General features: G+C 46.4%; 2 protein-coding genes across 8 annotated transcripts in view; both read left to right on the top strand.

The window, feature by feature from the left end:
• The window catches only part of Slc47a1 (solute carrier family 47, member 1), a 35443-nt gene extending 24760 nt beyond the window's left edge, over positions 1-10683 (top strand). For all 6 annotated transcript variants that reach the window (XR_003949493.1, XM_011249188.3, XM_006533993.2 and 3 more), the window contains 5 exons: positions 948-1017; positions 1289-1421; positions 4544-4638; positions 5352-5424; positions 9555-10683. Coding sequence is in view for 5 of the 6 variants with exons in the window: in XM_011249188.3 (XP_011247490.1) it covers positions 948-1017; positions 1289-1421; positions 4544-4638; positions 5352-5424; positions 9555-9781 (598 nt within the window). In the remaining variant the exon portion in view is untranslated. The remainder of the gene's footprint in view (positions 1-947; positions 1018-1288; positions 1422-4543; positions 4639-5351; positions 5425-9554) is intronic.
• Positions 10684-11222: 539 nt separating this feature from the next.
• The window catches only part of Slc47a2 (solute carrier family 47, member 2), a 41234-nt gene continuing 38993 nt past the window's right edge, over positions 11223-13463 (top strand). Inside the window, exons 1-2 of one of the 2 annotated variants that reach the window (NM_001033542.2) lie at positions 11223-11466; positions 11543-11644. In NM_001033542.2, coding sequence (NP_001028714.1) covers positions 11305-11466; positions 11543-11644 — 264 coding nt within the window. In that variant the 5' untranslated portion in view covers positions 11223-11304. Of the gene's footprint in view, positions 11467-11542; positions 11676-13463 lie in introns of those variants that run through there. The other variant, XM_006533616.1, reaches the window with a different exon arrangement.

Raw genomic sequence — 13463 nt, 5'->3', positions numbered from 1 at the left:
CTCCATCCCATGCCTGATTCATTATTCATTCGCTCTCCAAATATCCATTGCCATACATTTTTTTCCTCTCTCTCTCTCCAATCAGTGTTCCCCAGGGCGTCTCTCCTAGTTTCATTTTTCCTTTCAGTCAGAGCCCTGTAGCATTAAGAGCAGATCCCGTTTCTAGCAGTGAGAACCCTGGAATACATCTGGGACTTTTACTCTAACCCAATCTGGTTGACTGGGAAGAAGTTATTGTTCAATGGTGCCAGGAGCAGACACAGGGCCTCATGTATGCGAGGCAGATGCCCTGCCACTGAGCAGCACTCGGTACAGAGCACTCATGAGTGCACACTCTGTAACATATCATTCAATCAGCTCCTGAGATGTGCATCCCGGAGCTGCCCCGGAAATCGGGTTCAAAGGAGGGTGGCCGTGTGATCTAAACTTTGTTTTAGGTGGGCAGATGGGAACTAGAGCATATCACTGGTTTTTATTGAGTAAGTGGATCACATGTCATTTCCCCTCTGAAAGCTATTAGAAAATTGGTTTCTGATATGTGTCATACAATGGTAGACTTGTCTCCACTTGGGCTGCTGGCTGATGTGAATACACCAGGGCAACTGGACGAAGAGCCCAAGCCTCGTTGAGCTAGGGTACACGTGGGGCCTCCTCTCCTGGGGATTCATGCCCTCTGATTCTTGTTTTCTTTTTCTTTTCTTCCTTTTTTTTTTCTTTTGGTGGGTGTGATTGTTTGCCTGAATGTGTGTCTGTGTGCCACATGTGTGTTGGAACTCAAGAAGAGGGTCTTGGGTCCACTGGAACTGAAGTCCCTGGCAGTTTAAGCTGCCACGTGGGTCTAGGAACTGAACCTTGGTCCTCTGCAAGAACAAATACTCTTAACCAGTGAGCCATCTCCCCAGCCCTTCCTCTCTCACTAATCACCATGTGCTTTGTTTTCCTGACAGGGATATCGTGGCCTTGGTGGCTCAAGTGATCCCCATTTATGCTGTGTCCCACCTCTTTGAAGGTCTTGCTGTGAGTACCAAGCCTGGTCCCCCCCCCCCCACTTCCATGGTCTGTTTAAGCTAATTCTTCTGACTATGATACACTTCAGGTGGGAAGAGAGGCTAGAGTGACCTAGAGGGGCTCCTGTTGGTGGTTATCAGGGTCGCTTCTGCAAAGCATTATCACAGAGTCTTGTTCAAATCTGAGGACCACAGAGAGGCATTCTGTGTTTGGGAGGTGGGGGGAGGGGTCTTTAGAGGCACCAGCTGTGTTTATGCTGATGGATGTCACCTGCCCACAGTGTACCTGTGGTGGTATCCTGAGGGGCACTGGGAACCAGAAGGTTGGAGCCATCGTTAATGCCATCGGGTATTATGTCATTGGCCTCCCCATCGGGATCGCGCTGATGTTTGCTGCTAAGCTGGGAGTGATCGGTAAGCCTCATTGTCCGGTAAGCCTCATTGCCGGAAGGCAGGCCAGCTGCCCGCAGGCCCGGGGAGGATGGGCAAGCACGTGGAAACCTCACTCTGCTTCCCATACTCCTTCTGTCCGGTGTCAGAGAGTGAGTGTGCAGACAGTGGATGAAAAGTGACCAGGATCCCAGAGCTGCCTGGCCACTCCCCTCTTGCTCATGTGTCAGCATGGGAGCACAGGAAAGGTCCATTTCTATTCTCCTCATCCTGAGTCAGCCAGTCCTTAGTCACAGGACATAATATCCAGGACCTCTGAGGCACAGGGAAACATCTTGTATGTAGATCTTGCCCTGTTCCTCTAATGAGGTCTCACAGTGCTGGGAGCCCTCTACTGGGGGCCTTGGAGTACCGAGGCCTTCCTCCTCTAGTATCTTGGGGAGTTCGAGGTGAGTCACGGAAGTCCCATGTTAGGATGCTTGGGACTGGACATACAACTTGCTAGAACAGCACCCTGTGTTCTCAGCACAAAGGGCAAGGCTGGGGTGGCCTCCTTGTCACCTTTGTCCCAGTCTTCAGCCTCTGCTCCCCATTTATCACCTGTGTACCTCACACATCTCTGCAGAGGACCGTGTAGAGAGATGTAGCGCGGAGGATTGTGGGGCAGACTCCTCTGTATAACCTTGCTGTGTTTGGAGCAAAGAGCTGAACCCACGCGCTCTGAAATTACCAGAGCTCATCTTAGGAGAAAAAAAAAAAAAGTAGGGAGATAGATAATTATCCAGCTTTGGTTTCTAAAATAATAATTGATAATTCACTGGCTGTGACTAAATGGTTACAGGAAAGCCTAACTGTTGTCTTTGGGGTGAAGGACTGACTGACTTGGGCGTGACTTGTTTGAATCCATCAGTGTGGCAGACTTGGAGGTGATTAGAAGTCATCTGAGGGCTGCTGAGGGCCTCCAGTCTCACGTCTTAACTTGTGTCTTTCCATTTTCTCAAGTTCAATAATATTTTAATTAAAAATATTGGGGTTATCCAAAGATGGAGATCGCCAGAGTTCTGTGGCCATGAAGGTGTGGCTGTTATTTAGCCGAATTTCCGGTGTTGTTCATGGCTTGGATACGCTGACGGCAGGCCAGTGGAAACATCAGAGGAGTCTGGATTTTGAGTAGTATTTTTATTTAACACAATTCCAAATCATATTACGATAACATGCAATCAGTACAAAATACCAAGAAGACATTTTGTAGTCTTTTTTATATTTTTATTAATATTATTTTAATTGACAATATTAATTTAATTGACAAGCACAATTATGAACATTTATGGAGCACAAAGTAATGTTTTGATATAGCAGAGAATGTGGACTATTTAGGCCAAGGTAATTAGCTTATTTATCTCCTTGCGAGGCTATCATTTTATACAGTAAGTGATACATCTGAAATTTACTTAAAAAGAAGTTCTATTATAAGTTTGGCTGTGCTGAAACTCACTATGTAGACTAGGTTGACCTAGAACTCACAGAGAATTCTGCCTCTGCCTCCTGAGTTCAGGGATTCCAGGCATGCACCATCATGTCCAGCTACATCCAACTTTGTTTTGTTGTTATTGTTTTTTTTTTTTTTTAGAGTCTTCCCATGTAGTCCATGCAGGTCTTGAACATGGGATCAGCCTGCCTTAGCCTCCTAAGCGCTGGGATTACAGGTGTGTGTTCCCATGTCCAGCTGAGTTAAAATTTTAGAAAGGAATCTACTTTAAAATATAGATACATCTATATCCCAGGGTCTATATTTGGCCTACTTACTCATTTCATGAAGTGTATCTGTTGTGGGCAAAGTAGAGGGAGCTGGGGATTCTTGGAGGGAAAGAGTGGAGGCCCTGGGGAGGTGAGGGATGTGTGAGACCTGTACTCAGTCATTCTAGTGGCCTCTTAAATAGAAATACAGTAAGGTTGGTTTTATCTTTCCTGTTGCCAGCATTAGAGTGTGCAGCATGTAAGAGGTTCCCCGCAGTGCCTCAGAAGGCTGCAGGTTTTTACAAGCAGACTGATTAATCACAATGGCTATCAATTTCCTGTATGGTTTTTCAAACATGTAAATTATGGCTCTGCCCAGAGAATTCTGGTAAGCATCCTGCATCTTTTAATAGGGATTATGGCATCAGCGAAAATCAAGTCTGTTACTCAAATTACAGCCTGAGCTAGGCAGGTATTTCTGTTAAAAAAAAAAAAAAAAAAAAAGTTTGGAATGAGAGTGTGGTTTCTAGGCAAAACTGGGCATTCGTTTGAAGGAGGAAGCCAGAGGCTTTTCTTACTCCATCCTAGACCTGGCAGGTGGTTACTGATTCACTCCTGAGAGAAGCCTGCTGACCACTCCTGATAAATAAGATGTGAGGGCAGCTAGCACCAAAGAGCAGAGTAAAGATAAGCCTTTGAATTACAACTCAAGGCTTAGCCTCAGCCCTTCTATGGATTTGTATTTGCAAAGTCTGTGTATTCGGATCCCGTTACATAAGGGAATCGCCCCATCCTGTGTCCCGTCCCCCCCCCCGCCCCCCCCCCCCCCGTGTGTCTTGGCAGAAAGTTGAAAGGTAAGCAGAGGAGTAGGAGAGGATCATGGGGGATGAGGGTGGCTCAGGTGTGTCCTGACTGGTCTTGTGTGGAGGCAAAGTCAGGGAATCTGAAGAGCAAGCTATATAGTCAGATAACATGGGGCTCTGGGTTCAGTGAGAGACGCTGCCTCAAGACATAAGGTGGAAAGAAACCCTGCCTCAATATTGTAGTGGAGAACAATTAAGGAAGACAGCTGATGACAGACTCAAGCCTCCCTACACATGCACGTGTGCCTTCCCAAGTATCTACACACATGTAAATTTACAAACATGCATGCATAGGTCATATAGGTAAAAAAAGTTCATCATGAAGCAGTAGTTTTTCAGGAGAAACTATTTCCTTACTACTGGCCCTTTTCTTAATATCCAATTACCATAAGCAGAAAGGGTCCAAATAACTTCCTGAACCTTTTGCTCTGGCATGAATCCCGTCAGGTAGCCTTAGCAACTCTACCTTGCCTGATTGCCTACCAGTACTGACTTAGTGTGGCCATTGTCTCCATGAGCTAAGCTGTCAAATATCGCCCTCTGCAGGCCTGTGGTCAGGCATCATCATCTGCACTACCTGTCAGACCACGTGCTTCCTGGCTTTTATTGCTCGGCTCAATTGGAAACGCGCCTGTCAACAGGTAGGTAACCGTCCTCACTGTTGCCTGGGTCTTTCTGCAGATGCCAAACCAGACCAGATGTGGCAAGCATTCTTTCGTTTTGAGAAGTTTTTTTTTTCTTATGCTATTTTTATGCTTTTTAATTATTATTAGGTTTGTTTTGTTTTAACTGGATTTTGAGGTGAAGGGTTGTGAGACCCTGGCCCCGATCACTCCCCTTTGTTTGCTCAGTGAATAGTAAAACAGAATTCCATTTCTGGTCTCTTGCAGTGAAAAGCCAGTTTCAGGAGAAGAATTGGAACTAGAGATTTTCTCCAAGTTCATCCTAGTACTGTGTGTGTGAGAGAGAGAGTGGGGAGGGAGGGATGGAGGGAAGGGAGGGAGGGAGAGGGAGAGAGAGAGAAAGAGAGAGAAAGAGAGAGAGAGAGAATGCTTCCTCCCCCCCACCTTCCCAGGGTCAACATGAGGTCTGGGAACATGGGGGTAGACAGGGCAGTTGAAGTAAGAAGATGAGAAGGGAGAAGGGAGCATTCCAGCGACCTTGGTTGGTCCCTCTTAGATCTGTCTACTCCCTCCCTACCCAGGAACCTCTTCAGTCTTTAGGAAGTCACAGTGAACCAGAGCAGCTTTGTCTCAGGTGTCAGTCAAGGGACATGGCTTCTCCTAAGCCAAGTGGCCATGCTTAGCAAGGCTCCCTGATGCCACCCGAACTTGAGTTTCGCTGACTTTTCTAGGCTCAAGTACATGCCAATTTGAAGGTAAACGTGGCCCTGAATTCCGCTGTCTCTCACGAGCCTGCTCACCCAGGTAAGCTACAATTTTCTCAGCTCTGGGGCAGACTTGCAATATAGGACTGGAGGGGCATTTGTGGGACACATCTGGATTAGCTTCTGTGAGCTCTCCCTGAAGCAAGGCACTGACGCTTCCGAAACAGATGTCAAGTCGAGTTATACCCACTCTGAGATAAACTGACTTAGAGTTTGTTTGCTTTGATTCCATATATTAACGGACTGTGTTGGAGGGTTTAGGCTTCTTAGGCCCTCTGTTCATCTTGGTACCTCTGCAGGTATTCTATGGGCCTTTCTTTTCTTCTTAAAAGCATATTGAAAGTGTTTGGTCCATATGTAATAATTTTGTTTACTTCTGGGGTACAGTAGACATACCACTGTGTGTATAAAACCAAGTACTTCTGAGGGTAGTAGGGTCTGGCAGATCATATTTATCTTTCCTTTATGCTGGGTTGCAGACATTTCCAATACTTAATGTTTCTATGTGAGGAGCAAGTCTTGGAAGCTGGTTTTCGCATGCTTGTTTTAACGGGGGTCCCTGTGGTCAGCTAAGCATCACTCACTTTAAGTAGGTTCTTGCTTGGACCTTTGCATCATGCAAATTACATTAGGCTGTTTTTTTCTGTCAGTCTGGTCATTCTTCCATATCCCCGGTTCCTTGAACAATTAGTTATTAACCTTTCACTCCCATGAGGGAGGTAGAGTGGCTTCCTTCTACCTTCCTGCAATCTGCGGCTGACACGACAAAGATACACAGGAGAAGAAGAGTATTTAGCTCTGTCTGTAGGTGTGGAGTCCACACACCGTGAGGCTTGGAGGAGGAACAGGGAATTGAAGTTTGTAGAGAAGCATTTGAAGCTGCAGAAGGGAGTGGGGGTGTGGGTCTTCTGAGGGTCTGGGGTGTGGGGGAGGAAATCATGCTGACTTTACTATGCAAAATCTCTCTGATATTAGAAGGTTGTAGGAGCAGCCATTTTCCCTAGACCGTGCTTTTGGGATGTGGCTATGAAGAGTATAAATGCCTTTTGCACAAAGGTGCAGCAGGTAGGCGGGCAGTGGTTTATCATCTCTCTGATTCTGTTCTTAGTGTCTGGTTATCCTTGAGTCACGTGAGGGCTGACCAAAAGCTGTCTGTCTTTACTTAGGACTTCCTTCCACTCTTGTTAGATACTGAGGTCTCACGGGCAGTCTAGGGAAATTTCAGAGGTTGAGATTCCCCAAAGCTCTTACAGACTTGAAGGTAAGAGGCAGCCAGTGTGTGGCTGGCCTATCATGGGGCTATCTTGACATCCTGCATGCATCCTATTAGGGCTTCGAGGCCAGACATGGGGAAGTTTAGCAGGGCCTACCCTTCACAGGTACTGCTCATCCCTGAGCCACATGTCCAAATATGGAACTGTCAGAGCAAAGCCACTCCAGAGGTTGGCTCACCCCCAGGTTTCCAGCATCTTCATGATCTTATTCTGGGAACTCTCTTTGTGTGTGTGCTATTAGTTCTCTACTACCTTCAAGATGCTCTTTTGAATTTATTTTATTTTATTTTATTTGTATTTATTAATTTTATTCCGATTTAGCAATTATCTTGGGAGGAAGGGCTAGTTTGTAAAATGTGGGAAATAATTAGACTTACCCAGTCATGTAGCTCTGAGGATTGAGTTGTAGGAACCTTCCAGGTATAGCCTAAGGATTCTGTGAATGTAATCTGGTATTGTTCAATGTTAAACGTTTTGCTTGTCTTTGCTTCTTTGAGACAGGATCTTCATAGCCCAGGCTAGCTTTGAATTGACCTTTAGGTGAGGATGACCTTGAAGTTCTGACCCTCCTGCCTCTACTTCCCAAGTTGTACATTACAGGTGTACACCGCCATACCTGGTGAAACCAGTATTATGATGTTCCAAATTATCTTGTCGGAATTCTGAGGCCATTGTAGCAATCATAGCACAGGTTAAAAATCCCTAATCTGAAACATCTAAGACCACTGGAATATGAAATACTTCTGATCCCAAACATTTCTGACAAGGCATACTTACTCAATCACATACGTACCTTCTTACGCTTCTAAAGAAAGCTGATACCCATCTTCTTGGGTTGCTAGGTAATCTGCTTTTATACTTCTCTTGGAAAGTTCCTGTTAGTATTCTTACCCCCACAAGGCCGTGAGCCTCGAGTCTTCGTGTGAGTCCTTATCTTGCTTGGTACTCACTAGGCCCTTGCAGGTGAAGAGTCCCGTATTCGGTTCTGTGAATGTCTTGAGCTGTGTCTTAGTTTACCTCCCCTCCATTTGGTTTATTTTCTGCTGAAATACTTATTGATCTGCCCCTTAAGAAGCCTGGTCCTAGCTCTCTGGCTCCCCATGCTGGCTGACCAGAGCAGTTTATGGAGTGAATAGAGGTGGTACCAGCGTTGTTAGGGCCAGAGCCCTGGCAGCCCTAATGCAGGCTTAGCATCTTGTCCGTGAGCTAGCTGGACAGACAAGCAATGCTGGGAAGCAGAGAAGGTGGATGGGTTATTATCCAATATGGTTGCACTGCGAAGAGGAACCAATAAAGAGGCCCAGTGACACCTCCCATCTTCTCCTCAAGTCTATCTTCAGGGTCCTGACATGAAGTTTAGGTTTAAGCAGAGGGGACAAGGAATGCTTAGGTGTGCACGCAGCCCTGGTCAACATGTGGCCCTGCCCATCAGCCACCTATCATTGATAGAGTTTCCTTCAAGCTTGCCTGAGCATTTGTCAGAACTGTGAAATCTCTTTGTGGGAGACAAGCTCCTCTCTGGCTGGTCCCAGGAGACAGGCTTTCTCCTCTCTCAGCATGACATTTTCTGGGAAATGACCAGTTTCTTGGGAACCATTGTTTAATAGTCCGACTGCTGAAGGAAAGACCACAAGTGTCTCTAAAAGGCCTTCACTCCTACTTGGATGGCTCCGGAGCCATTTCTTGACTAAATACAAAACCAGTAAGCATAACCCAGAGATGAAGGCAGAGGATGTCCTGTAAGCAGTGCCCTCAGCAGCTCTGGGCATGGAATTTAATTTTTCCATCTGCCACAATAAACAGAATCAGGAATTTTATCTTTAAATTATGCTCTATCCAGCACGCTGGAAATCTGGGAAGCCTGAGGGAGAGCTGCCTACCTCCTCTTTCTCTTACTAGCATATATACATAGGCTAAGTGCTTGGCCTTGTCTCTGAGATGCAGGGCAGGGCTGGCCAAGGTGACTGAGAAGTGCATTTCTCCCGAGCCCATTTGGATGGTATTTAGATTGAAAGTTTACTCCGAACAAACAAACTGTTAGCAGTGCAAACTTGTAAGCCGTTTATAGCGTGTGCTCGTGGGTTCCTTCCATAGAATGAGATACAAATGTGCTCTTGTAAACTGTAAAATACCCCTATTTCTTACTACAAAACGAAACACAAATGTGCCTCTCTTTGTCCCCTGTGAGTATCTCCTGGAGCAATGAAAGTAAAAAGATAATATTGGAGTCACTTCTGCCTATTTGTATGGGAGAGACCTAGCAAGGTCCTATGGGATAGACTTAGGTCAAGCAGAGGACACTTCTGAGCATGTACAAGTCTTGTCTTGTATGAACCTAATGGTGGACGGGAACTTCTGGACAGACCATGTCAGTGTAAAGAGATTTCAGAGGGCAGAGCTCATTGCAAGTCAGGTGGAGGAGTGGGTCGGTGTGACTTGGCAATTTTGATGGATTTGTTATGTTTTTCTCTACAGTGCCTTATCTGAAACAAATAAAAACGACTTGAAGGAACATTAATGGTCATTTAAAGGGAAAGCAGACCTTCCCCTGCAGCATCGCCCTAAGATGCTTGCTTGCTTGCTTCCTTCCTTCCTATCTTCTTATCTGTATGTCTTTCTTCCTTTCTTCCTTTCTTCCTTCCTTCCTTTCTTTCTTTCTTTCTTTCTTTCTTTCTTTCTTTCTTTCTTTCCTTCTTTCTGTCTGTCTGTCTGTCTGTCTTCCTCTTTCTTTCTTTCTTTCTTCTTCTTCTTTCTTTTCTTTCTCTCTTTCTTATAACAACTTTTTTCTTGAATTAACTTTCTCCTAGCAACAATCACAAATAATAACCACCACCATCTGTACATATGAAAGTAAGAATCCTTTCAAGCTACTCACTAAGACCCCTTTTCCCCACAGTGTGTCCTGAGAGCCATGGAGAAATTATGATGACGGATCTTGAAAAAAAAGACGAGACTCAGTTGGACCAGCCGATGAACCAGCAACAAGCTTTGCCTATCCGTCCAAAGGACAGCAATAAACTGTCTGGGAAACAGTTGGCCTTACGGAGAGGACTCCTGCTCCTAGGGGTAGTCTTAGTCTTGGTGGGTGGGATTTTAGTGAGAGTCTATATCAGAATTGAATAATGTGGGAATGCCATCAATCCAGCAACTTGGGTGCTCCTCAGTCTGTGAAGTTAATGCTGAACAAATCCACCCCACATTGAAACATCAGGGCTGGGGATACTGCAGACAGCAATATGTTCAGCATGTTCTGGGCCCTCTAACATAAGTTCTCTCTCTCTCTCTCTCTCTCTCTCTCTGTATGTGTCTCTCTTTGGGTGTGTGTTTGAGAGAGACAGAGAGAGGGAGACACCCCCCCAAGAGATATAAACAGAAAGACAAAGAGACATAGATGAGACAGAGGCAGAGGAGATGCTCTGGAGTGGACAATGCCTGCAATATACTTACCTACCAAATACCAGTATTCGAAACATTGTACCAACCGGAATGTTGATTTTGCACCCCTGGGATTGCAGGGAGTCACCTGGAGACTCTAGCTCACTGCCACTGTCCCCATGTTTCCAAAGGATAGTGTCACACATTGTGAACCCAGGAAAAGCTCCCCGTTCAAAAACAGTCTCTTCTGAATGCGTGTCACTTTTGCATCAATGTTAAAGTTGAGCCCCTGGAAAGTGAATCACTGTTTAAGTCTGGGCCCACGTGCAGTTTTGAACATAGAGACAATTCAGAGCCAGTCATTATAGTTAACAGAATTCAACTGTGCCCATGGGAATTATGAACTGAGAATTCAAAAATTTTGTTTCTCTAATAAATAAGGTAAACACCATATAGTGCAATGTGGGGGAGACTATGGGGGAGTATTAATTCATCTGCCACTGTCAAACATGCACTGCTGTCTACTGTCTTCATTCCGGGCTGGAATTCCTATTTCTTCTGCCTATTGTTTTCTATGCTACAAAACTATATCTGAACTGCTTCTATATTCTTGCTGTGTGACTTCTATTAAATACATTTTATGATATGTCTCTGGGCTGTAGATTATTATTCCGTGAGCAAACAGCGTTTATAAATCATCAGAGGAAGCTCAGATTCCCCTGGGAGAGGGGTGCAGGCAACGGGAGGTCTCTGGAGCTGTAAAGCGATGAAGACCCAGAGTGACAATCCCCCTGGTGGTGGCCATTGGACAAAGCTTGAACAAAGTCGAAGCCCAATTCTTCCAGCCTCTGAAGGGTTGATTAAGTACACACGGATAATTCAGCAAACTTCCAAAGTACAGAAAATGAACACAATTAGAAACGTCAGTCACTATGAGTGTAAAACGGCTCAATTTATTTTTTCTTTTGGTGGTTGGGGCTGGGGTTGGAGTCTGCTACAGGCAGGCATTCCTCATTGAGCTACACCAGCAGCTACACAGTGGCGTTTGGATGGGACCACCTAAACCATCCCTCAGCTTAATTCTTGTTGTGTCTATAAGCACCCAGGCCGAGGCTTGTGCCGCGCGCTGCGCTCGGCGACGGTTGGATTTGGACGCGGCGCCCGGGGCGGGGTGGCGCGTGGGGCGGTTCCCGCCCGGCTCCCTGCACTTCGCAGTGGCTACTCGACTCACGGCTCCACGTGTGGATCGCGCCACTATCTGAGCCTGTGCCATGGAGCCGGCCGAGGACAGCCTGGGAGCCACCATCCAGCCCCCGGAGCTGGTCCGCGTCCCACGGGGGCGCAGTCTGAGGATCCTGCTGGGCCTTCGAGGAGCGCTGTCCCCCGACGTGAGACGGGAGGCGGCCGCGCTAGTGGCGCTCGCGGGCCCGGTGGTGAGTTGGACCCCGAGCTGCGGGCGCGGGGCGACCTCAGGCGGCCCGAGAGTGACCGCCTCTCTGCTCCTTGCAGTTCCTGGCGCAGCTGATGATCTTTCTCATCAGCATCGTCAGTTCCATCTTCTGCGGACACCTGGGCAAAGTCGAGTTGGACGCCGTGACACTCGCTGTTTCCGTAGGTGCTAACTGTTTCAGCTGATGATGTGGTAAAGCCGGAAAGCTTTAATGTGTTTTTATTTGTATAGCGCTGGAAATGGCCTCAGTGCCAAGAATCCGAATTAGAACTGCAGGGTCTGGGTCTGACCCACCGTGCTACTATGATCTTCAGATTTGGGAAGAGAGCGAGTTCAGAGTAAATCCCCGCTTCACCCCCTCCCAACCCCCAGGCACTGCGTCCTGGGGGGACATGAAAGGAGTGTCCCAAGCAGACCACATGGTGCACAGCTACCCTAAATGAACTTTGTGTCCCCACTTCTGAAACCAAACCACCAAAGCTATTAGTTACACGGTTCATTAAGATTGCATGTAAAGTGTCTTTCTTCCTCATGGCTTGCAATCCCGCGTCCTTAGAAGCCTCTCTCCATCTGCTAGCAAGGTAGTGGAAAGCAGCTCGCTTGCATTTGATCCTCACTTTCAGACAGGAGAGAAACTCTTCCTCCAAGGGAGGTGATGGCGACTGGGTCCTCCCCTATTTCCGAAAGTGTCCCTTCTGCCCGCTAGGATGTTGGAATGCCCTGTGCAATAGTGGAGGTCCGCAGTTTCTCTTTCAGTATAATGGAGGAGAGAGACCTGGCGCTCGCTCTCTCTCTCTCTCTCTCTCTCTCTCTCTCTCTCTCTCTCTCTCTCTCTCTGTGTGTGTGTGTGTCTCAGTTTATGTATGGATCTATAACTGTACTGTCAGAATTATAGTTTTAGTTTTCTCTCTCTCTCTCTCTCTGTGTGTGTGTGTCTCAGTTTATGTATGGATCTATAACTGTACTGTCAGAATTATAGTTTTCTCTCTCTCTCTCTCTCTCTCTCTCTCTCTCTCTCTCTCTCTCTCTCTCCTCTTTCTCTGTTGTTGTTGTCTGGCAATTTCCTTTCCTTTTCCTGTTATGTCTCTAGAGTTTCGATGTAAAAACAACAGGAATAAATGCGACCCACAGTGAGACAGGAGGCTTGGCGGTGGTCCGTGGGAGCACCAGTGTGTTCTACAGACAGGGCTTTCTGCAGATAAGGGCAGGACAGTGAGAGCCACTGTCAGCCCTTCATAAATGAGTCAAGGAGATATGTTGCTTTTAGTGAATGTTACCTTGTAACTAATTGTTGGGAAGGTAGTGGCCCAGTGGTTAGATATGTTAAGTTTTATACATTTTGTTTTTGAAACAGGGTCATGCTCAGTAGTCCAGGCTGGCCTTGAAGTTTCAATATTCTTGCCTCCATTGGAATTACGGGCCTAGTCATTTTTGTCTCATCTTTTGTTGTAATGCTGTTCCTGGTGAGAGAGAGAGAGAGAGAGAGAGAGAGAGAGAGAGAGAGAGAGCTCTGACTGTGCTCAGTCTGGTAGAAGCTTGAACAAACCTGGGCTATAGAGGATGACTGGTATTCTAAGCCAACCAAAGGCAGTTAGTTACAACAATAACAACAACCAACCAAACAAACAAACAAACAAATAACAGAACAAAGACACTCTCATGTGTCAAAGTAGGGCAGGGGTGGTATACACCTTTAGTTCCAACCCTTGGAGGGAGGCAGGCAGGCAGGTCTCTGAGTTCAAGGCCAGCCTGGTCTACAGAGCAAGTTCCAGGACAGTCAAAGCTACACAGAGAAACTCTGTTTAGAAAAATAACTTTTTGTTTGTATGTTTGTCTGAGACATGTTTTGTTTTGTTTTGTTTTGTTTTGTTTTGTTTTGTTTCTGTGTAGTTCTGGCTGTCTGGGAACTCTCTGTAGAGACCAGGCTGGCCTCGAACCCCGAGATCCACCTGATTCTGCCTCCTACTGAGTACTGGGATT

The sequence above is a fragment of the Mus musculus genome, chromosome 11, assembly GCF_000001635.26.
Source record: "Mus musculus strain C57BL/6J chromosome 11, GRCm38.p6 C57BL/6J".
Lineage (NCBI taxonomy): Eukaryota > Metazoa > Chordata > Mammalia > Rodentia > Muridae > Mus > Mus musculus.
Note: the sequence above shows the minus strand (reverse complement) of the source record. Positions and strands in the feature narration are given on the sequence as shown.